The sequence below is a fragment of the Neopelma chrysocephalum genome, unplaced genomic scaffold (genome assembly GCF_003984885.1).
Source record: "Neopelma chrysocephalum unplaced genomic scaffold, ASM398488v2 Primary Assembly neopelma1_97116, whole genome shotgun sequence".
Lineage (NCBI taxonomy): Eukaryota > Metazoa > Chordata > Aves > Passeriformes > Pipridae > Neopelma > Neopelma chrysocephalum.
In genome coordinates this window covers 149,353-173,918 of record NW_020925758.1, presented here as the reverse complement: position 1 = coordinate 173,918, position 24,566 = coordinate 149,353, and the positions used below count along the sequence as shown (strand labels likewise).

The following is a 24,566-nucleotide window of genomic DNA, read 5'->3' as shown; positions in this document are numbered from 1 at the left end:
ACCACACGGCCAAATAAATCTGAGTGTCTTTTTGACCTTTGGTTGGTTGATTAGGTTTTCTGTGGGTGACTGATGACTGTCATTGATTTCAAAGTGACTCTGATGATGATGTATGTGTGATATGCAGGTTGATTTTCAAAAGCACCTCTTGTTGGCCTCGCTCTAAGTATTACAGGTCAATAATACAATTGTAGTGCGAGTAAAAAGTCACTGATGAGTAAATGAGAGAAAAAATCCATGTACAATAGATTCTGACTTTTTTTTTTTCAGAGAATATTTAGAAACCAACTTGTATGTAGGAAAGGCTGTAACACCTTAGCTTTGAAAATTAGGACCTGTCAGATGTTTGCCAGCCAAACAATTGAGGTACCCAAAATGGTCAATTTTGAAAGTATTGGCCAGACATGGAAATGAAAAAAAAAAAAAGGAATTAAATACTCTTAAACATGTGTAAAATTTTCCTTCAATAATGAGCAGGAATTGCAGTGATATCATCACAGAGCTGAAATCACCTTGCATAAATTTGAGGGAAACTACATTATTCAGAGGCCATGGTGTTCAAAAGAATTGCTAGACTTGATAATTATTTTAACAACCTGCTACTTTATAGCATAAAATGAAAGAAATTACATTACTGGGACTATTTTAGGCAGACTGGCCAGTCAGTACATTTTTGGATCTCTGGGCACCGTGGAACAGCACTGTATTTCAAGGACTGCCAAAGAGATCACATTTCTTTGGTGATTTCTTGTTTTTAAACTTACCCTTCAGAAACTGTGACTACATGTAGGCATTGCGGAAGTGCTGAAACCCACTGAATCATCTGTACTCAAGCGTAATTTGTAGAAATGCTGTGAAAACATCCTGACACAGAGCCTTGCCAGTACATTTCAGCCCTGACCTTATTATAATGCTTAGACTCCCTCCAACAAAAACTGCCCAGCTCTGCCAAATTCTGCCAGCACGTGGTGGTTTCATTGCACAGACTCAGATGAAATGCCAAGTTTGTTCCTGTGGGTGACCCGTGTAAAGTGAGGTTTGAATGAAAAGAAAACAGCCCCCTTAGAACGTGGTAGGGTAGATAGGATGTCCACCCCCAAGGCTAAATATAAAATGGGGAATCTGTTAACAATGTGTAACATTGTACCGTGCTTTTGTATGGTGGTCACCACTGCATCTGGAATGCTTAATTAATTTTTTTTTTAAAGATGACAGTATAGATCAAAAATATATTTTATTTTCTTCTATCCAGTCCTCTAATAATTATTTCAAATATGCTTTGGATACTTATCAGTGGATTTGACAAGTATTATGAGGTTGATATAAAATTAATTGGATGTCTATAGAGTATTTTGAACTCGAAAGGAGATGTGCTATACAGCATATTCTGTGTGGCACGTGGAAGTGTTATAGAACAAAAAATTTTGTCTCTTCAAGGACAGTCTATGCATACTTAAATATACCTTTAAAAAATTAACTCAGCACTTACCTTATAAAAAACCAAACACGTACACAATTTATCTGTCTCACCTCTTAACAGAAACAAAATATAGCCAAACAATGGCCCAAATATGGCTGACAGTGTGGTCTAACATGGAAAAATAATATATTTAAATGACTTAAATGATAATTGTTGGATTTATCTGTTGGTTTGTTCTTCCATTTTTTGTATCATTTATTGTATAATGGAATTCAGTGTAGTCTCATGAGGATGACATTACAACTGTGTTGCCAGAGGCAAACAAACACGGTACAGATGCTTTAGGGAGATTAAAAAAAATAAATGCTAATATTTTACTGATGTTAAAAAAAATAAAAAAAAAAAAGTCAGGACAGGAGCTGTGTTCAGGGCTTTCTTTTCTGTGTTAAAAGAGTGCTTCACTCATATGTGGGGCAGTTAGAGTCTTAAACACATAGATTTTATTTCTGTGGGTTTTAGTGCTGGGGAATGTGACAGAGTAGTTTCTGACAGATTGCCCTGAGCGTATATCTGATCTTTCCTACTGCTGCCTCTACGGTTCACTGAGAGGAGATCAGAAGGCCTGGGGTTGGCAGGTGGCAACACAAAGCACACGAACCAAAGGGTTGTATTTCATGGCACTTTTTTCCTTTTTTTTCTTTCCTCTTCTTTTTTTTCTTTCCTCTTTCCATCCCCCCCCCCCCTTACGAATGACTTTCAACAGTTTGGCCTGTACAAGTCCCCATCTGCTCTATCCCCATCTCCAAAAAATGGCAAGCCTGTGCAGTTAATTCATACAGAAAGCTCAAGGCACTGGATTATTGGAATTAAAGCTGTGCTGCCCACCAGTGTGGGTCATGAACCAGGGTCCCCCATCGTGCTGGGAGCCAAATGCAGGGCTGTTCACAGAGTGGGGTGTCTGGAGCAGCACAGCTTTATGGCTCCTTGCCATCGAGCATTTAGTCTCTGTCAACTCAGTATTTTCACATGGAAGGCAATGCCATTAGTCTATTTTCACTCGATGTAGCTGGGAAGTTATAATCACACATTAATAAAAATAGCATTTCATAAATCAGCCTTTTCTCCACCATGTTCTGTACAACCGTAACAGATGGGTTAGTTGAGATGGGCCAACAGAGAAGGGTGATTTACTGGCAAAAAAATTATGACAGCTGGATTGCACACATATAAAACCACACACACTCTTAAATTTAAGTAACATTTAAAAAGGGAGGATTTGGTTCTGACCCCACCAGTTAGAACTGGATCTACCACCTAAGAATATTGGGTATTACCCTTCAGTTTGCTGATCTTTAACATTTTCATTAATGACCCAGGCATAAAAATGCAGGAGCGTACTGACACAATTTGCTGATAACACAAAGTGGAAGCATTTTCTATCTAGAAGAGACAGGATTATTGTAGAGGAAAAGCTGTGTGACCCAGAGGAGTGATAGAAGTGGAATTAAATGCAATTGTAAAAAGTGCAAGGTCGTGTCCTTAAGGACTAATAGCAAGGCTGTTTGCTATAACACATCAGCTAGAAGGCAGGAAAGAAATCCTGGATATATCAGGCGCTTGCAGGGTGATTATAAACTACAAACGTCATGCAATTGTGTATAAAATAAATGTCACTTCAAGAGGTATTTGAAGTGATTTGTTTATCAGGGCCATGGAAGCACTGAAGGTATTATAGAAGATACAAGTGAAATATAAGTTAAGATTAGCTGTAGTTGCTTATGGGTGATGATGACAAGTTCAAATTGGAACAGATGTAGAGCATATGTATCAGGCTGGTCCTATCAGGGAAAATTAGAGACAATTTAATTTCTTCAGCCTAAATGAAAGCAGAGTTGTGATAAAAGTGCATGCATATGCTGATAAGAAGCGAAGGAACATAACGTATTGTGAGGAAGAACCATTTAAAATAAAGGACAATGAGGGGAAAACATCTAATGGGAATTTCCTGGCAAGGAACATACTCTGCCTAGAAGTTAGGTGGTGATTACTGATTAACTCCTGACAGTACAGAGGCTCCAGGACTCCACTCCTGTCCTGTCCTGTCCTGTTCTGTCCTCTCCACTCCTCTCCATCCATGTGCTCACACAAGGACCAAGCACACTTAGGCAGGTGAAATGTCACTGAGATACATCTCTCAGTCTCCTGTTATCAGTGCATTCAACCTGCTGATAACCAGCTCAGAAAACTTTTTATTTTTAGTTGTACTCAAGAAACCTGAAAGGACAGAGATCCTTATGCAAGACCAGAGAACTTGTACAACTGATGGGCAGAGTTAAATATTTGTATTTTCTATGAGTAGCCTTATTGATTTCAGAGGACTACCTGGCTTACAAATGCAGAGAACACTAATAAAAGAACAAAAAGTGAGTCAACATCAGACACCTAATCCCTGGAAGACCAAAAAAATTGAAAACTGTTAAATCCCATTGCAGATGAGCAGTAGTGTGATTTTCATTTAAGCTGTTTACTGATCCCTTAGCTACAGCTTTTCTGCAGTCTGCAGTGTGTTCCACCATCAGATTATGGAGTGCAAAGTTCAGTGTATGTTTTGGAATGAAAGTAGTATTGAGTACAGATCGAAACAGTTCACCTTTCACTAGAGACACTGGAGAAAAACAGCCATTGTTGTAAATGTCACATCTACATAGGGAAGAAACACCAAACCACATCTTTTTCATGGGTAGGTGTCAGTGTCTAGAGCTGTCTGTGGAAAGGTGCAGTCATTCTGGATTAAAACCAAATATTCTCTTGCATCATTTTAAGCCATCTGTGGTCTAAGCTGTTCCCTTCTTTTCCTACCCCCCTCCTCCTACAACTTTATTTGGTGTACTCAGGTATAACACCTGTTCAGAGACGGATGGCTGCTTGTTATCAGACTGTTTCTTTAGGGTCTGAACTGAGATGCAGCAGAAATTTTTCCATTTCCATTTGGTAATTTTACTTTATTTACTCATACCCGTATGGTACAAAAGTTGTGTGCTTCTCTTTTTCATTGTCTCAGGTTGTGAGGCCTTCTCTTTCATATTACCGAGGCCTGTCCTCCTTGATAATATGTGGTCTACTTTGGATTTGCGCTCTTTTTGATAAAATACTATTAAGAAAAAGGGTTGAAAGTAGCTAGTCAAGCTTTTCAACCATGAAAAATGGTGAGAAAAGCAAACAAACAAAAAAAAAATTCCAGAAAGAGGTAAAGCAGAAGTCTATCGGGGGAAAAATTCAAGTTATGACCCAAGGGTTTTAATTTTAAAAAAATTCTACCTGTTTACTTACATGGGACAGTGTTATCTCTTGTTATGTTCATCTTGACTCATCAGCTACCTTTTCATGTACATTCTTTGAGCAACCTTGAAAGAAGTTTCAGTGAGGTTGAAGTGATAGGGCTCAGCTGGGGAGTGTACACTCAGTTTACCTGAGATAAGCAGTTTAAAGCTAAATCAATAATGTTGGTAAATGTTTTCAGTACCAGTTGCCTTTGGAAGATATAGATGATGTGTTTATGAAGCAACCCTCCCAAAATTCCGTGTCCAGGCACATGATGGATAAGAAAGTGCCTGGGAATAGCTGGCATGGATTTACCAAGGGTAAATCATGCCTGAGAAGCTGAGTTCTGTGATGGTCTTCAGACAAGTGACTCTGCAGATGAAAGACGTGGATTATGTTTACCTTGAACTCTGACAAGGCTTTCAACTCAGTCTCACACAGTGTCCTTGCAGCCAAACAGGTGAGGTAGGGTTTGGAAGGGTAGACTAAAGGTGGATGGGAATTACTTAGATGGATGACCATTCTGAGAGGGTTGTGATAAGCAGTAGAAAGTCCAGGTAGCAGTGAATTACTGGTGGCATTCCTCAGAGGTCAATTTCAAGGCAGTATTTTGAATATGAATATTAACAACTGAATGCTGAGATGGGAAATACCTTCATAAGTGGGACCTAACTGAGAGGGGTGGTTGATGCACTGGTGGGTAGAATGTAAAAAGGAATATAAACAAGAGGACGTTGTCAGACTGGAGAAATGGTCCGACAGGAGCTGCACCAAATTCAGCAAAAGCAAATGCTAAGTATGCAACTGGGATGGACACCATCATGCAGAAGTATCCCTTGAGCACTGCAGCAGAGAAGACAACTTTGCAGAAGAGGACTTGAAAGTCCTGGTGGCTGAACTGACCATGAACCCCTATGTCCCCTTACAACAAAGGTGATCAGGTGCTTCTGGGTGGTATTAGTAAAATTTTAGTCAGCAGGTCTGAGGAAGCGATCCTTAGACATTTATTCAGCATTTGTGGGAATGTATCTGTAGTACTATGTCTGTTTAGGACTTTACAGTACAAGAAATACCTTGATGCACTGGAACGAGTTCAGCAGAAATCTCCACGATTGTCTTGGGGTTGGAACACAAAAGAATAATGGAAGAGGTTGAGATACCTGAGCTTGTGCATTTGTTGAGCCTGATGAATTGAAGGGAATCACCTTCATCTTAGAATGAAGACAAAAACAGATATTTGTTGGAGATACACAGTGAAACGACAAGAAGAAATTAAAAAAACCCCACACATTTGCAACACAAGAAAATGTGCAATTTTGAGGGGTTTGGGGTTTTTTTCACTGTGAGAGTGGTCAAACAGTGGAAGAAGCACCCAGAAAGGCTGGGAGATTTCCTTCCTTGCAGGTGTTCAAAACTCGGCTGAATATGTCTTGAGTGATCTGCTCCAGGTGGACCCATTATGAGTAGAAGTTTACACTAGATAACCTAGAGAGATTCTCTGATTTCTATACAGCTTCCAGTAGAAAATATTTAATCTCACCTTGAAAAATTTGTGTCAACCATAGCAACTGCCTCTTCTTTCTGACATGGGATCTACATTTGCTTTTCCACATTTTTTTCTCAAAGATATCATACCTATCCCCTTATTAATATTCCTCCCATCTCACACAACGAAACTTTACCACAGGCAGTTGTCGTTTCCTAAAGCATTTAATAACACTTATTTTATTTCTACAGGTAAAAAAATAATGGGGTGATAACATGTCCTGAATTGCTAGTGACAGTAACTGCTGAGGCGTTAAGCACTTACTGTTTTTCACCAGCTGTTGCTTTTAGTACCAGCAATTTTATTCCCCCAAATGCAGACTTATTTATGTATTTAAAAAAATAAAAAATAGCCATTAGGAAATAGTAAGCAATCTTCCTGGGAGAAATCAAATTAGTTGTTTTCTGCCTTTGTCACTGTTATAGCTATGTAGATGGGTAAGGATGTTTCAAGTTTGCCAGTGATACTGAGCTCTGTGGTGCAGTCACATACTGGAGGGAAGGGATGGGCCATCCAGGGGGATCTGGAAAGACTTGAGAGATGGTCCTGTGTGAACCTCGTGAAGTTTAACAAGGCCAAGTACAAGGTTCTGCACTTGGGTTGGGGCCATCCTAAGCACAAGTACAGGCTGGGCAGAGAATGGATTAAGAAAACCCCTGTGGAGAAGGACTTGGGGGTGTTGATTTATAAGAAGCTTCACGTGTGCTGGTAGCCCAGAAAGTGGTGTGGTCAGAGGGTTGAAGAAGGTGATTCTCCCCCTCTATTTCACTCTGGGAAGAAGCCATCCAGTGAACTGTATCCAGCTCTGGGGGTCCCAGCATAAGAAGGATGTGGAGCTGCTGAATGCCCTGAGAAACTCTGGCTGCCCCACCCCTGAAAATGTTCAAGGACAGGCTGGATAGGGCTCTGAGTAACCTGGTCTAGTGGAAGGTGTCCATACCCATGGGAGGGGGGTTGAATGATATGGTCTTTGAGGTCCTTTCTGATCCAAACTGTTCCATGATGACCCTGTGAATTCCACTCCACAATCTGAGCTGTGGTGTTGCTCATTCAGGAATGGATGTCAACCTGCAAAAGTTCCAGATTTACATACCAGCCACTGTCACTACCAGTGAAAAAATAGTGTTAATGTTTAATGAGCCAGATAGGTTACCCCTGAGAAACCATACCTTGAGAAACAATACCTTTCTTCTCCCCAGCCCTTAATACTCTTCATGTTTTAATGTATTATTTCCCCACACAGTGTTATTAATGTATTTATCATAAGTTATGTGTTATCTGTTTCCTGTCCTTCATTTTCAATCTTTTCTGTTGTTTATAATCTTTTGTCTGGAGGGAGTCAGAAGCAGCAGTCCACCTGGTTGCTTATCCCCAAGGTTATGACACACCACTTTTGTCCTCTAAAATATTCTGAAAACCTTTAGAAAAGACCGGACAACCCAGCCTGTGGTATCTATACTGCACGTGCTGTATTTTCACCTTTTCACTTTGGCCGTTTCCAAGGTCTGGCCAGACCGCAGGTTCCACTGAGTTATCTGACTGAAACACAGCAAATAAATAAATGTCAGAAACCATTTCTAAACTGCAGAGGAGCTGACGTTGACTGCCTCCCAGTACTGAAGGGACTCTTTAGAGCAGTATTTTGTCAGCACCCACATCCAAGTTTTGCTGTAAGGCCAAACTTTATGCCAGGTGCATTGGAGAGGCTCGACCTGGTCCCAGCAGTGTTTGCTGTGTACGTGTGTTTGTGTGTGTAGATGCACTTTCACACATGCTGCTGGGTAAACTGAGCTGCAGCTTTATCAGTGGTGGACAGAAAAGTCTATAGCTCTGGATAAGAATATGAGTTATAATCATGATTTGAGCTCACAGGGTATATTAATACATCAGCTTTTATACATCAAGAGTATCTGCATAATTGGAAGGATACATCATGGATAGAAGAGGTTAAACAGATGCTTCTGGCAAGGGATTTCTTCCATTCTGTTTGTTAAGAGTCTGTTTACTCATTCAACCCCCAAGCTAGCATGATAAAGATATAATCTGTCTTTCTCCCCTCTGCCATCCTTCCACCTTCACTCTTCTGCTTCTCTCTTCTCTCTTTACTGTATCCTTTTCTTTGTGGCAAAAATAAGAAGAGGCATCCCTTTTTGGCTTCAGTAAAAAAAAATAAAAATTATAGAAAAAAACCCCTTCTGATTACACCCTCGAGCATCACCATTGATTAAGTTTCTGTTAGTAAAGTATCCAACATGTCTTGGGGATGTAGGGCAGAAAGTTTAGGGTTATATTACAAAAAGTTAAGATTCTGCCAGCTGTTAGTTCTCACTTTGCTTACTTTAAGGTGTTCAGTCTTCTGATTACAAACCAAAGCCCATGGGCAGCAAACATGGAAGGGTTATCCAAAGAAAGTGCTCCCCAAACAAGGAGCTTGCCAACAGGACAAGTTAACCAGAAATATATGAACAGGTTACCATGGAAACCATCCAAGTCCATGTTCTTAGCCTGCAGTAAAAGCGGGGTAATTTGAGCAAGGTTAGCAGGCAATAAGAGAGCTTGTTATGTCTAATTAGCTAAATGTCTTCCTACAGCTCTTCCTACCCACTGGCCATTTAGGATTTTTAATTTTTCTCCCTCCACACATTCATTTCTCATTGTTATCCCCTTCATACACTGTTCTTCAGACTCAAGTTTCCATTATGCATTGTCCATGGTGGTGGATCACATCACATGATGGAGCCAAATGGGTGCTTCTTATACAGCTGTCACTCCTCTTTTAAGGTTCCTGTGTCATGGGCCTCTCACTTCCAATATTCCTGCGACAAAGAAGAGAAGACCTCTCCTTTCGTCACGTCAGAAAGGAGATGAAAAGGAAGTTTCCATAAAGCTCCCATGACATTTTCAATCAATTCGTATTCTGCGAAAGTGTAATATTTTGCCTGAATTAATATTGACATGGGGAAGATCAATGTCATTAGTTTGATAGAGATACTCTGCAATATTTCCTGTAATGAGATTGTTTGACAAACCTTTTTAATAAACTTCAACATTACTAAACCCTCAAAATTAATTACATGTTCCGGAAAAAACAAACACAACAGTTCACCACTCCCATTTTCTGACATAACATCCTCTTCTCATTTCATCCAGTAACTTTTTCTCTAAAAAACAACTCAAGATAAAAAGGTAGAAGATGAAAAGGTGAAAAATTATTCTTTATATTGTGCATAAGACACTTTGATACCTCATATTTTTCAACATGTGCTTACTTCAGGAAATGACTTCTGAAAAAAGAAATTCCATTGCAGTCCAAAACTTTATAAATACATCATAAATTCTTCCTCTGCTTCCCTTCTGTTGAACATTCACTATAGCAGCCTGGACAGAATCCCTGCATCCCAGCAGACGACTATTGCATGAAGATGTAAGGAGGAAGGAGAGATTTCTTGCAATTTTCTTTTCACTGCCAGAAACTTATGATGGTGTAGCCTGTCTGCCTGCAATCTGAGTCTGGGAGTATGTTTAGATGTGAAAACCATACACCAGGTGATATATGTGTGCTGTACTCCACGTGGTGTGAAACGTGTGGTGTCAGAACAAACAACACTATTTGCTGCATTTGGAACATTTTTTTTGCTAGCCTTTTAATTTCAGTGTTGGAAACTCATATTCAGCTGAAGCAAAACAGAACTTTCAAAGCTTAATTCTAGTAATCTGTTCATATATCTGAAAATGAGACAATTAACTAGACAAAAGCATTTGGTTACTTTGGTTAAAAAGATTATTTCAGGTCTGTGAACTAATATTTTTGTTGCATTGTGGGGTGTTTTTTTGCTTCATCTACAGTTCTTGTTTGAAGCCATATATGCAAAAATACACAAATAAATACACACCTGTTTCTGACTCTTCCTTGTTTTGTATTTAGCTCTCCAGATTTCTTTGTGGTTTCTTTTGAATTTCTTGAACTGCATTTCCCAATCTTCAGCAGGTAACTGAGGAAAATAGAACCAGAGTCTTGATCTTCTCTCCTTACTGTCTCCTGCTTTATTGTCTTATCTTCTCATGTCAATTGAGTGTTTTCAGGACAAAATATTGCTGTTAGAGACTGTATTACTCCCCTCTTCAAAGTAATGGAATATCAGGGAGATTTGTATATGTTACCGGGAGTTAAATTATTTACTTAGTCCTTGGTCTGCTTAGTGCCTGTGTTCTGATGAAGAAATTCAATTGACTAGTGGAAATTTAGTGTCTAACAGATGGCTGAAAGTAGCCTATACCAGTCTATAGATAAAAGTCTATAAGTCTACAAATAGATAAAAGAAATAATAGAAATCACTGGCAGTGTTAAATAAGTGTTCTATACTACTTCAATACTACATCAATATTTCAATACTACTAACTTTCTACTTGCTTAAAAAGAAGCCTAATATGTACATTTTCAGCTTCTTTTACATGTATTTTTTTTTAATAACCATCTGCTGATATCAGATAAGAAATTATTTATTCGTTGTTGCTTACAAAAATTGAAAAGAATCTCCTTTCCTGTGAACATAAAACTGCAATTCCTAAAGTTTTTTTCCCCTTACAAAAGCCTGATCTCCTCCAACAGATGTCCAAGTGAAACTGATGTAGGAACGTCTGATTTGCAGCCATCTTATGGCCATCTATGTCTTCAGCTGAGCGTTGCAATCAAAGAACCTTTAAAGATGATGGACAATTTAGAAAATTGTCAGATCTCTGAAAAATGCTTTGAGCAATTGACCTGAACTTATTCATCTTGAAGACTGATGCTAAAGATTTAACACTTCCACATTCTCTCCAAATTAGACCCAGAGCTATTGCTGACTGATGCAGGATCATGTGGCTTTGAGTATCCAATTCAGTCAGATCCTGAGGCCATCTCTCCAGAAACATTTCCTGATGTAAAGATGCTTTAACCCACTCATCAGTCTTGCTTTTGACAAGATAAAGTCAAAGGAGCGCAGTTCGTAGTGAAGAAGAACTGCTTCAATGTCTAAGCTGCAGACAGCACCCTGATTTCATAGTGATTCTTATATGAAATGAGATGTTCATTAGTTATTTAACATTATACCTGTGAAACAATGAAGTAGCATTATCACAAACAGGGAACAATAGACCATAACATGTGCTTTGCTTGCTTTGCAACTAGAGGATGTTTCTTTTTATTCCAAACATTTGCCCAAAGCAGGAATGAAATTACATGGAGGAACAGATCCTGTGTTGCAAGAATATTGTGGATCCAAAGTGGGGGAAAATAATAAAATTCCAAAAAGGGGAGAAAGACTGGACAGATATTAGTTCTGAGCAGTAATCTGCATCACAAAAGATGCTAAAAATCTCCAGAAATTATTCAAGTGTGAATTAGCATTGAATCTAGAGTTTTTCATATGAAAAAATCATGAGACAGACTTATTTAACAAAATAGCTAGTATTAGCTTAGAGTTTTCCTGAAAGAGTGCAGAAATTGCTCTAGCAGTCAGAGAAAATGTCTGTTCATCTAATCTAGCAGTGGTCAGTAGTGAAGTGCGTAAGAACAAGTGATCACTGATGGTTCATCAGATAACTCTCACAACCCCCAACAATTTGCAGTTCCTTTGGACCAAATGGGAACATGTTTCTTCCTCACTCAGAACAGACTTTAAACTGCATTCCATGTCACATCATAGTGACTAACTGGGTGAGAAGTGCATCATTTTGGACAGATCACTCTCCCTGGTTTTGTCTAGAAATTTAATTTTTACCAAGACCATTAAATAGTTTCCCTTTAAAAAAATGAGCAAATTAGTTTTACAATCCCATGCACTCCACTCTCCATCTCCTAAAAATAAGACACAAAGCTCTTCACAGAAGCACCAGACAATCCTATTATTTTCTTCATTGCTAAACCCACATTTTCCTTCCTGTCCATTCCTTCCTTCCTGAAGCAAAGTCCAGGTTATGAGGGGAAGGGAAGGAATATCTGAGCCTCTGTAATTTGAGTTCCTTCAGAGACTGGAGCAGCTGAGGACTTGAGATGTGTATTGTTGTGCCATGTGCTATTTCCATGGCATCCAGTCCCTCCAGAGTATAAATTCACACAGTAAAATTTTATCTTCTTATCTCAGCCAGCTAGTCCTACCTACACTCCTGGCCATTCATGCTAGGTCCCATTCTGGTCACCAAAAATACTTAAGTGTGAAACCAGTAAAAGAGAGTGGCAGAGTGGCAAGACCAGAAGGAAAACGTGAAAAACTTTTATGAGGCATGTAACTCTGGGATGGGAGAAGGAGGAACAGAACTAATTGCAATACCTTCAAGATAATGATTAATTCTAGGTCAGCTTTTATCCTGTCTGGTCTAGAAAGCCAGCAAAGCTGAGCCTGCAGAATTGCGTACCATGAAGTCAAAGTGAGGTTTGTTCAACTAATTACTTCTGAAGAGTTCCAAATGGATTTAAGAGCAATGGTGTTGACATGAAATTCTCCTTCCACGTTTCTGCAGCACATGTTACTCATTAACTGCTCTGGCTGCTGAAAAGAGGTGTGCTTCCCCAGGGACTGAGGGAAAAAGTAAGGTGCACTTGTTTGGTTCAATGAAAAATGCTGGTTTGTATCAGTGGAAACTAGTTGTGAATTCTAGTGGAATTCTGGCCAAGTCAAATCTGTAACTGCAGTGTATAAATTCGGGAGCAGAATCATACATGGTTAAAATGTTTATGTCTGCAGAAAGAAAAGTTTTAACATTACATCTTCAAACAATGATTCCCAACAAAATTAACTTCAAACTGTAACAATGTAGAATGTTTAATGTTGAGGGAGACAGAAACTGGAGGTTTTAACAATGAGGATTTTTGTTTAACTTTTGTTTTTACTGTGCATTTGTTTGGACTGAAACAGAGTCATATTGAATCTCTGGCCACAAAAGGTCACCCTGGTTCTTCACAAACTCTAGTCTTCAACATTTTTTTAAGACCAAGTTGATTTTGAGTTGATCTTGTTTTTTCCCCTTCTTTCAGAAATGTCATTACTCAGTGGCAAGAATATGATAGGTAGTTTATAAGTGTAAAGATCTGAAGAAAGCAAAAAGAGTAAAAGGCCTCGGAACATTTTATTTTTCTTTTTAAAAATATTTCATGACATGTATTATGTGAACAAATAACAACAGTGTTGCCTGTCTCAGGAAGACAGAAAGATTGATTTTTCCTGTTTTATCTGGTTCTGCTCATGTTTTCAACTCCAGCCACTACCGTAATAGCCAAGTGTTTGAGCTTTGACCTGAATTATAGCATTTCACACTTGGAAAGATCCTTATACCAGCCTGTAGGAAGTCTCTGCCACCATGTCTGTTGACACAACACTTGTCCAAGGGAAAAAATTAATAACTGTCAAAAATGACATAGGTATAATGGATCTGCTCTTGGGTTGGGGGTTTGGGCTGCATGTTTCTCAGAACAGAGTTCAGACATTTACAATGAAAGCCTTTGGCTCTAAAAAAAGTCAGGTGACAACACAGGAACATTCAGCTCAGCCTTTGCTGGACGCAGTCCTATCTATCAAAATGAAGAGCTTTTCCTGTCCAGGGTAGGTCTCTGACACCTGCCAGTGCTGGCTGTCCAGGAACCACCTGATTTCTTCCTGTTACCTTAGCTATAAAGTTATGAACTGAGACTAGTGAAAATTGGTCAGTCTTGATTGTTATCAATATTCTCTATGGCTACCTGAAAGGAAGTTGTAACGAGGTGAAGTTCTGTCTCTTTTCCAGAGTAACAAGTGATAGAGCAGGAGGAAAAGGCCTCAAGTTGCACCAGAGAGGGTTTGGATTAGCTATTACTAAAAATGTCTTCACTGAAAGGATGCTCAGGTGCTGGAACAGGCTGCACAGGACAGAAGTAGAGTCACTGTTCCTGAAAATGTTAAAAGAACATGTGGATGTAGCACTTGGGAACATGGTTTAGTGGTGGGTTTGGCAGTCCTGGGTTAACGGATGGACTTGATGACTGCAGAGGCCTCTTCCAACCTGAATGATTTTGTGATTCTATGTTTAATGAGAAAACTCACAGTTGCTCTGCAGGAGAGTCTTAAGTACAAACTGAGTGGTCAGTGTTGGGATTAAAAAAAATTATTGTTCATATCAAATCGGCAACACCCATTATTTTTTATTTTGTCGTCCGGGATGGTGTTCAATTTCTAGACACATATTACTTTCCTCTTTTTCTTTCACCAAGTTTACTTATTAGAGACTGAGAAAATTATGAATACTTTTGATCTCCACAGTTTTTCCTCTAATATTATGGATTTACACCTCTACCAAAAGCTTATTATATTTGTCCTGACATGCTGAGAGAATGGGCTGTAATGGGAAGAGTCCTAAACATATACGCACACTCTTCTTGATTGCTTGCCTGTCTCTAAACTGATATCCAGGTGCTAATACACAATCTGGTATCTGGTTATTTTTTTCTGGAGTAGGACTTGTTTAGAAACAGAAAAAAATCCACCAGAGATGAAAGGAAAGGGCATGGATCTTTCCAGGACATTATTCAGAGTACTCATGGCTTATCCTGCTCCTTTTATTATTTACTGTGCTGGAAACAAGGCCGCTCAATATGCTACTTCCCTTCCTATGCTCTTAAACAGTTATCTTTTGCATACAATTCTCATAAATTATTGCCTTTCAAAAATGCAAAGCACTATCAAAACCAACTGGAATTCCTCCTTTTAGCCTCAGTGGGATTTAGATGAGCACTCTGTTGAGCAACGTTTACTTTTCTGTCTGTGGTAAAGACCATGGGCTTTCAGGAAAAAGAAATAATAAAAAAAAATTATAGATCAAGGATTTTGGATATATAATTATCCAAAATTAAATAATTTTAATGTTGACTGTCAGGGTAGGAGACTGTAGTAAAAAATTAGGAGAATTTTTGCAACCCTTAGCACTCCACAACATTCCACCTGCAGTCTCCAGATCTCTCCACGGCAAGCTGTACATCCCAGTCACAAGAGAAAAACTGCAAAAGCCACCTCAAGTAGAACACACTGTTGCAGGGATGAGATGCACAAGAGGAAATGCATTTCTCTCCTACCTGAAGACCACCACTAACTCACTCAAGATGATGTTTTTGACTCTGCTAACACAACCCCCATGAATGAAATCTGCTTTGGGATCCTCTGCTGAGTACAAAAAGAGTGTGATCCTGATGGAGATTTTCCAGCAAATGGCAGTCCAAGGGCAGAAGCAGACTATTGATCTGTTTGGTTTCTTTGCGCTTTCCTTCTCAGATACAGGTATTCAGGTATTTTTATGCTCTCCCCACGGGGGTCAATGATTGCCAGTGTCTCCCCACCCACCACCCAGCCCAGGTGGTTTTGTGCAGGAGTTGACCTTAGAGGGGAACTGGCTGTCTTAAAGATGGCAGCTCATCCATCATGGCTTTCACAGGCTGTCAGCATCGCGTTTAATCTCACTTGCAATTTTCCAAGGAAGGTTTGCAAAAGCCACAGACGGAATCTTAATGCTATGTAATGTGGTTTGTAGCTCATGAAATACTTCCTCTGAGGAGGAGGCTGTGCTGTGTTCTAGCTGCTCTCAGCTATCCAGAGATGGAAAACTCCCAAGTTCAGCCTGTGGTTCCATGTGCTATTGTAACAGGTATATCTTTACTAGACATGATTCAGAGTTATATGTTGTCACAGGTGTATCTTCCCTCCCGGCTCACCTGTGTACAAATGGACACTCAGAATCATGCACTTTGCAGGACAGACCTGAGAAGACTCTTTTCCCGGGTGAAACATCATGTTCATGATGTTTCATTTCATGAACTTGTCCTAAAGGGACAATGCTCTTTGGTTGTCCTGCAAGCTTTATGACCTTCTTCCGTAAGTCATGATCCAAACCCCGCCCAGACTATCACAGCTTTTAAAAGTTTGAATCAAATTGGGAATCCTCTGCCAGCTCTTAAATTTTCATTTTTCATTATATTCACTACACCAGTCTTCCACCTTCCTTGCCTTCCTAAGGTTTACCAGCACAAAAACGAGCTAAATTGGAATCAATATAACCAGAATTATACTCTTGGAAACAATGCCAGATTCAATCAAAGGGGGTTACTCTAAAGAAGAGATATAAAGCTCTGCTTCCCAGATATATATTCAATAGAATGACCTCGGTCCATGACCTGTCTGTCCGTGTCATGCTGACAGATCATATCTGCCACTGATACAGACCCTCAGAACTGCAATTTGTCAACAAGTCCCTGGGCTGTGCAGATCTGGGATGGATTTCTATGATATAGTTTCTCTTCTTACAATAAGATGGGGACAAGGTAAATCCCTGGAATTATGCGGGCGTCAGTCACCTTATCAAGGGCTTCATCCCCTGTTTCTCATTCCATGGGTGTCTGGCCTCTTGACCGAATTATGAACTGAAAGAAAAACGTGTATTTTTCCTCTAGACATCTCTTTATATTTACAGGTTCTTCAGCAAACAGATTAATTAAGCTACTATAGCTACATTCATTGGTGCTGGAAGCAGTAATGGCAATTATTACACCATTATATTTCAAAAAATTACGTTTTCAGCCTTGAAGCTGAAAAACATCAGCTAATTGTCCTGAAATTGTTTGTGCCAGGTGTCCTCCTCATGCTGAATTAGCTCGTAAAATTTCACCGAAGCAGTTAATCAGTTCCTGAGGGCAAGATCTAAGAAAAATACCTTGCTTTGAAATTAACTATCGCCATTAATAATTTTAATGTTGTCTCTGTAATTTGGCAGGAAAGTGGAGTCCAAAACCAAACTTTTGTTGCTTTTTGTAGAAACACAGCCAAATCTACCCAAGCTGCAAACCTCCAGCCACACAGAGACTGGGAGGAAGATTTTCCTGCACGATTTAATTCTCCTGAGTATTCCCCATTTCTCACAGCCCTTAGCAGTCTTGTTTCATTACAGAGCATAGTGTGTCTTCCCTGCAGTTGTTCTTCCTTGCAGGGGGGAGAAAATATAGTTTCGATCCTAGAAAAGACAAATAAAAAAGGGGGAGAAAAAGAGAATGGAACAAAGGAGTAGCTAGATAGGTAATGACTGGCAAATCACAGAGCAAGAGGGCAATTTTTATACTTGAGTGTTATTATGCTTGTACCCTAATTATCTTCACAACCTTAACATTTTTTTAACAGAAGGATGTTTCAATTTATGTAGAATTTTTTCTTCCTTTTAGGTAATGAATGTATGAAATCTTCATCGACACTGCAGCTCTGTGTAATCATTTGCTCAGAACTGCAGCATCTTTAACAAAATAAAATAAAAAAATAATTCTCCCTTCAGTTCAAACAAGGCGTAGCAAGGAAAAAAATCATTATAAAGTCCAAAATAAACCAAAATAGTCTTCTATTCAGACAATCAATTCCTCAATGGTGCCCAATAGACATATTGAATCATGCATTCTGCTTACACAGCTGCCCAGAGAAAAACAAAGACCATATTGTTACCCATCGCCTTTTGCTAAAGGTTGGCAATTATAGCAGTTGGAAAGCAGTAACTATCTTTCATTGTGTCAGTAAATATTATTCAGGTTGGCATACAGCCTCCCCACTTACCCTCACAATATTCTTAATTAAATTAAGATTATACCTGCAGCACAGAGGAATGATCCTTACTAATGTCACAAAGTTTGTGACCTCATGTGAAGGTGACAGTGGGGAGTTCTGTGGTCTGTGTTATGCAGGTACATGCTTGTTGCAGATTTACCCTCAGGCTGGAATGAGCTGATTTGCTGTTTCATGCCAAATCCTGTTTCTCACCATGTCCAGCTTTACAGATAGACAGAATAAATGCAATGGGGTGAGGTCATTATTTCGTCATAAAGGTCATTTTCCTTATGATAGGTATGAGACAGTGTGTTTGCATCTTGAGTCATAGGGATTTATTTCCCTGATAAATATAAATGGCACTTTGGGTGCAATGAAGGTAGAAATAAGAAAAACAAAACAAAACTAAGCAAAACAAAACAAAACAAAACAAAACAAAAAAACCTGCCCCACACATACAAAAAAAGAAAAAAGAAAAAGAAAAAAGAAAAAAAGCACCAAGATGAGTCTTGTGACAGACAGTAGCAATTGCGACTTTTCAGACCCTATTATGTAGCCTTTCACAAAGCTGTCTCAAAGTACTGTTTTGACTTTTTATGAGGATGTTTGGAAAGTTACTTGAATAAATCATGATATTCAAATGCAAATAAAAACAAAGGCTGGGATTTCTGACCTAGAATTTAAATATACACCATATACGTCATTCATACAGTTCATTTATTCATATTTATGTTCAAACACTGAAAATTAAGGTTGGTCTGTTGGCTGGGAAGCTGGCTTCACATTCAAAAAGCTCATAGACTTTGCTCTGTGTTTTTCTGTGGACTTGCATGGTATTGGATGAACTCCCAAAGTGTAAAAAGTATCTTAAGTGATGGGCACTGGCAGTCCTTATGAAAAGCATTTGAGCTCTATTTGAACCACACACTAATCAGAACATTGATTTAGCAGGCTGGCAGGGCAAATGCCAAGAGGTAACCAACATGAAAATTTTAGGAATAAGATCCCTGTTTCAAAATTCAGGCAAGTTAAATGAACTTCCTTTCCTCCAGCCTCATGGTGATTCCTCCCCTTACAATTCCTAAAAATGCAAAGACGCATTTCCCACATTTTCTCTGAGAATGAGGCCACTTAGGAAACATGAGCTGAAAAACAAATAGATTTTGGATCTTCATACAGCTCAGGTATGAGCTCAGTGATAGGATTACAGGCCTATCAAGACCAAAACACTCAAAGACACGCTCAAAAATTAATGTGACTGAAAAATATTAAGGTGTGAAGGTTGGTGTGCTTAAAGAGTCAAGTTGCCTCCAGGATTAGGTTAATGTTGAACAAGGATTTTCTAGGGCCTTAATTCTGTGTAAGTCTTCCTTGTTATCCATTCCAGCTATAGAATAAAGGTACTAGCACTGCCAAACTACAGGATTACTGCACTAAAGAGAGGAAATGCATGGAAAAAACGATCCATAAGAATTGGGGACATGATATACCTGAGCACATGAATACTACCAGACTGCTCTATTCAAATATCTCATGAATTCAATCTGATCCTTTCACCTTTGAATCTTCTCTGTTGGGTGCCGTTAGGTTATTCTCCTGTAAAATTAAAGGTCAGTGATTTGCTGGGTCAAAAAATTCAGATTATATATATTGTAATGGTCTCATGCTGATTAATGCTTCGTGCATTAAGGTATATTTATGGACTTTTCTTTTCTTTGTAGGTCTCAACTGAAGAAGGAATGAGTTTAGCCAGAGAATACTCCTGCTCATTTTTTGAGACTTCAGCTGCGCTCCGCTTCTACATTGATGATGTCTTTCATGGACTAGTGAGGGAAATCCGAAGGAAAGAGTCCTCACTGCCCATGGTAGAGAAGAAGATGAAGGGGAAGGATAGCCTGTGGAAGAAACTGAAAGGATCCCTGAAGAAAAAAAAGGAAAATACAACCTGATGGCAATTCTCCTGGAGCCACCCCTCAGGAGCTGACCACAGTAACCTGTAATTGCTCTAAAAGGCAGCACTGGGACAGCATCTTCCAGAGCAGGTTCTGGAGTTCCTTCCCTTCAGCCCTCATGCAGGAGCAGCTCCTTGAGGGACCAATTCATGGTTGCCCTGTGGCTCTTCTGTACTATAGGTAAAGTCATTTAACATACCCTCTCATCCCTTTTCTGCAAGTCCAAATGGATAAAATACTGTGTTTTTTAATGTGTGTTCCTCGGCTGGTCTTCAAATGCTACGAGTTACACCAGCATCCAAAGCAGAACCAGCTTCTACCAGCTCTAGGACAATAGATGAACTTATTGCCTCCTCTCTGCATGAATGGATAATTTCAATGTCCCAGGAATGAATAACATAGATTTCAATGGGCATTTTGACTGTTTAAGGACTTTCAGATTTGATCTCCAGCTTTACATTCACATGTGAGTTTAGGGTTAGACTGTGCTCAGCCTGCAAGCATGTGCCTGTGTGCAAATGTGTGCGTGAATGAGGCCCAAAGGGAATGCTGGGGACTCATAATTTTGACCCTGTGGTGCCCTGTCCTCATTGTGTCCTTTCCAGTTAGCAGGAAAGGTTTTGCAAGCAGAGTACGAGCCGTGCACCAGCTGTCCAGAGGCTGCAGGGATACTGCTCTGTCTCCTGTGATCTTCACTCACCAGGGCTTGGTAGCAGAGGAGCCATGTCCTACAGACATTCAGTGCATTAAAATAATAGAATAGTCTATGTTGGAAGGGAATTTTTAAAGGTCACCTACTCCAAACTGCTGCACTGAGCAGGGATATCCTCCACTAGATCAGGTTGCTCAAAGCCCTGTTCAACCTGACCTTGGATGTTTCCAGGGGTGGGACACTCACCACTTCTCTGAGTAACCTGTACCAGTGTGCCACCATCAGCCACACTTCCCTGTTCCAGCAAGGAGCAAACAAATGCACTGTTTGTCTGATGCTTCCCAGAGCCCTCCCTAGAGCAGTGTAGCTCTGTCCCAGCATGTAACAGCATCTGTCCATGTAGTATCCAGCCCTCAACTTAAAAGAATTGCATCAGACCACTCACCATTGTTCACAGTCCTTGACCATCCAGCCGAATCACTTGATCAATCAGTTGGACAGGTCTTTTGAATATTCCTTTTTAAAGCTGGCATGAAGTACAGTATATTCACACAAACCTTTTTTTTTCTTTTTGTTCCCCCAGACTTCTTTTAATATTGTTGCTATTTATAAATCTTACAAATAAAACATGCATAAGTTTTGTCAAAAATAAAGATTGAGATTTCCATGAAACCATACTAGTAGTCAATGTCATTTGTGTATGTTCTGGAGTGATAATTGATATAATTAAATTATATATTGGTAAATATTCATTTTTTCACTCTTCTCTCACTATTTTGCAGGGCTTCAATTAGTTATATTTTGCATGGTTCGGGGGGGCATTTGTTTTTCTCTGTTAAAACTGAAAAAGTTATGTTTTCATGAAGAATTTCAGTTATTAAATATATAATAGTTATTAATAATTTCTGATTATTAATTTCTGATGTTTTGTTCTTTACCTTCCCTTCCTTCCAAGGGAATCCAGTGATATTTTTTGACCTGTCAAAAATTCTTCATTGCTGTACATAGTTAGATAATATGTGGCTATATTTCCACTTCAGAAAGATTGTTTCAGAGGAATACAAACACATGCACACATTTAAAGTGGATTTTCTGTTTCCTACCTCCAAAAGCTGAAGTCTGCATTTATTCTATTGTAATTACTATTATTATTTTTTCTGTATTGCCGCTGAGATTTCAGGTCAAGCATCCCAGAGACGAAAAGATGCACTTGTCCAAAGAGTTTATGAGCTAAGTATTGGTGGAGGGACAACAGGAGGCTGCACTGAACAGATGGCAGCTATGAGACAGTAAATAGCAAGGGGAAACATCTGTGACTGTTAGAATACTGCACATGCATAGAGGGGAATGAAGCAGTCATTCCCTGTGTAAGAGAGCATAGAAATTACCATCCTGAGAAACCCTGAAGGATGCTCTTCGGGGTTTTTTGAGGCAGAGTATGCCTAAGCTTTGTGTCAATTGAAAATCATTTAGTGTTGGTTATGTCATTTCACCCACCCTAGTGAGGGACACGCTATACCAGCACAGGCTTGGCTCGTAGTTTTAGGGGTGCCTTACTTCAAGTCAGTTTGCAATACTAAAGGAAGATTGCAGAAGGCAGCATAGGTACGGTCTAAGATTAAGCTTTGAATGGATTAACGTAATCAAATATGCTCATCACTGACATTAAGGTCATCTGGCATGGAGCAGCATCTCCCCATACTGTTAAACCCTCTTAGCCTTCACAGCAGGGTTACCACACACAAGCTGCTGTTGGAAGTGATCCCTGGACTCTGCTGGGTTCTGCACCATGCTCAGCAACCTGTTACAAAAATGTTGGTCTTCTGTGGTCTGAAACCAAGCTAGGCATCATTTTAACAGTTTGACAGTATCGATGTGCTCAGGTGTCTCCTGGGATATGTTCAAATTAGTAGTACAGATGTAGCTTGTGTAGTCATATTTTAAGGTGTACCAAGCCCATGAAATCTCCAGGTTGTCAATGTCTTTACAACCAGTGCCAACATGACACATTTTGGAAGGTATTTGGCCCTAGCTCAGTCTCTTCAAGAAGAGTGAGATGTCATACCTTCTGAGAATCTTCTGCTACATCTCCCGTGAACAATTGCAGTCATTTGAGTATGTCTCAGGCAGAAAAGTCTGTGTTTGTCTCAATCCACTTTGATCATTTAAAACTTGAGGATGACATCTGGTCACGCAGAGCCCCTCTTTGGTTAATACAGAGGGAGAGATTCCTCTGGCTGGTGATTTGTACTGTCTGGCTTGGATGGTGAATCACCCCCACAAACTGGCTGACTTGTTCCAGTGACTATATCTCACTTCACAAAAACCAGCCTAATGTTTTGATGGCTAAATTCAGATAGGATAAAACTCATCTTTAAAGATTTGTCCATCCAGTAGCTACAGCAGAGAACAGTTCTGCAAACGCTTGGCATTGAGCCTTGCCTCTGAAATACCTGACCATCTTTTATTTTTAAATTGGGAAAGTCATTCTGATTTACCATGGCCCAATTCATCAATAATCTATAATGCTTAACCTCAGTTAATTGAGCAGAGCTGATGGAGGTTATAGTCACTGAGGGTAGCATAAGTCATTACTGCACAAGAGCCTGGGTGCAGCTCCTTTACCTAATTAATAATTATGATTCCACCACAGAAGACTGTATTTAGCTGTCAAACCTAGGTGACAGAAATAAAAAAACCAGCAGCTCTGTGTCTAAGGACTTTTCTGTCTCTGGCTAGTCTCTCATCTAATCATGTCTGGAAGACCAGAAAAAGGAAACAGATCGCTTTATTTTGCAGTGTTGCCTATAGTCCCATGAAGGTGGCTTCTATAACTTATTCCACTGTCAGACTGTGTTGCAGTTGGACCATAACTCAGGTTCTTCCAGGAATATAATTAAAGCCAGCTAATAAATAAAATAAAATAATAACAGTTTGCAAATGTGTCCGCGGTGTCTCTCGCAAATACATAATATATGGCAGTTAATTACCCTTCTTCGTGGCCGTGGCAGATCACATGTTTTCTCTAGTTGAGAAGTAATCTGGGCAAGGCTATAAGTCAAGGTGGGATATTGCAGTACTTAAGTTTTCATTTTTCATGGGTGTTGCAACACGGGTTTTAGGGCTTAAGAGCAGAATCCTTCTGTGTCGCCTCAGATTAGCATTTCACAAACTATGTTAACGATCTGATGCCTTTACAAGTGATTGAAAATAATTTCTTTACACACACAAAAAAAGGTATATTTTGAGACTGAGAAGTAAGAATGAAAAGAAGCTAGAATGAAAAGAATGAATTATCCTTATTTTGTCCACTATATACATATATATAAAATAGATACACAACATATAAGTCTCAGCAGTGTCTCATACTGTTGATTTACACTCCACGACTGTGTCAAATTCTTCTGTGTTGAACATTACTCTCGGTTGCTCAGATTGTGATATTTGTGACAAACAAAATAGCTGCAGGTGGGTCTTCTTGTAGAAACAGTAAACACAGATACCTGCTGCAACTACCTGAGAAGGTGATACTGAGAAAATTATATCAGCTGTCAAAAGTTAAACTGAAAACTTTCAATGCATTTCATATAAATCACAAAAAGTTTGTAGTTAACTCCTATAGCAAGCTATATGCACTAGTGTTGGCCCGAATCCATCAAAAGGTGGATGTCTAACGAGGACAATTATGCCAATATGCTTCAATTAAGTGTACTTACAGTAGTTAGCCATATTTAGACATCCTCCTTCAGGGACTCTTATTTATCCAACTGTGCATCATGCACACTGCTCATTGTTTATGACTGAAAAAATCCCTGAACGTTACTAGAATGACAAAATTATAGAATGAGACTTTAATATGATGCTAAAATCACTGTTCTCATAACATTAAATGGTAGTTGAACAGAATATTGTCTTAGACCAGTTCTGATCAGCCTCCCTTTTAGCACTATTTCCAGTTTGATCTGTCTGTTCAAGTATGTGTAGCTCCTTAGGATGTCTGCCTGGCAAAATGATTTGTAATGGGGATGGCATTGTCTCACAGATGCTGTGAAAGTCACCCCAAGAGGCATTGCCCTGCACCTCTAGCCTGATT

General features: G+C 39.4%; 1 protein-coding gene across 1 annotated transcript in view; it reads left to right on the top strand.

The window, feature by feature from the left end:
- Nucleotides 1–21,219, top strand: part of RIT2 (Ras like without CAAX 2) — a 172,188-nt gene extending 150,969 nt beyond the window's left edge. The window contains exon 5 of the mRNA XM_027671698.1: nt 19,591–21,219. Within this exon, the coding sequence (XP_027527499.1) occupies nt 19,591–19,818 (228 nt within the window). The 3' untranslated portion in view covers nt 19,819–21,219. The remainder of the gene's footprint in view (nt 1–19,590) is intronic.
- Nucleotides 21,220–24,566: the final 3,347 nt, after the last annotated feature.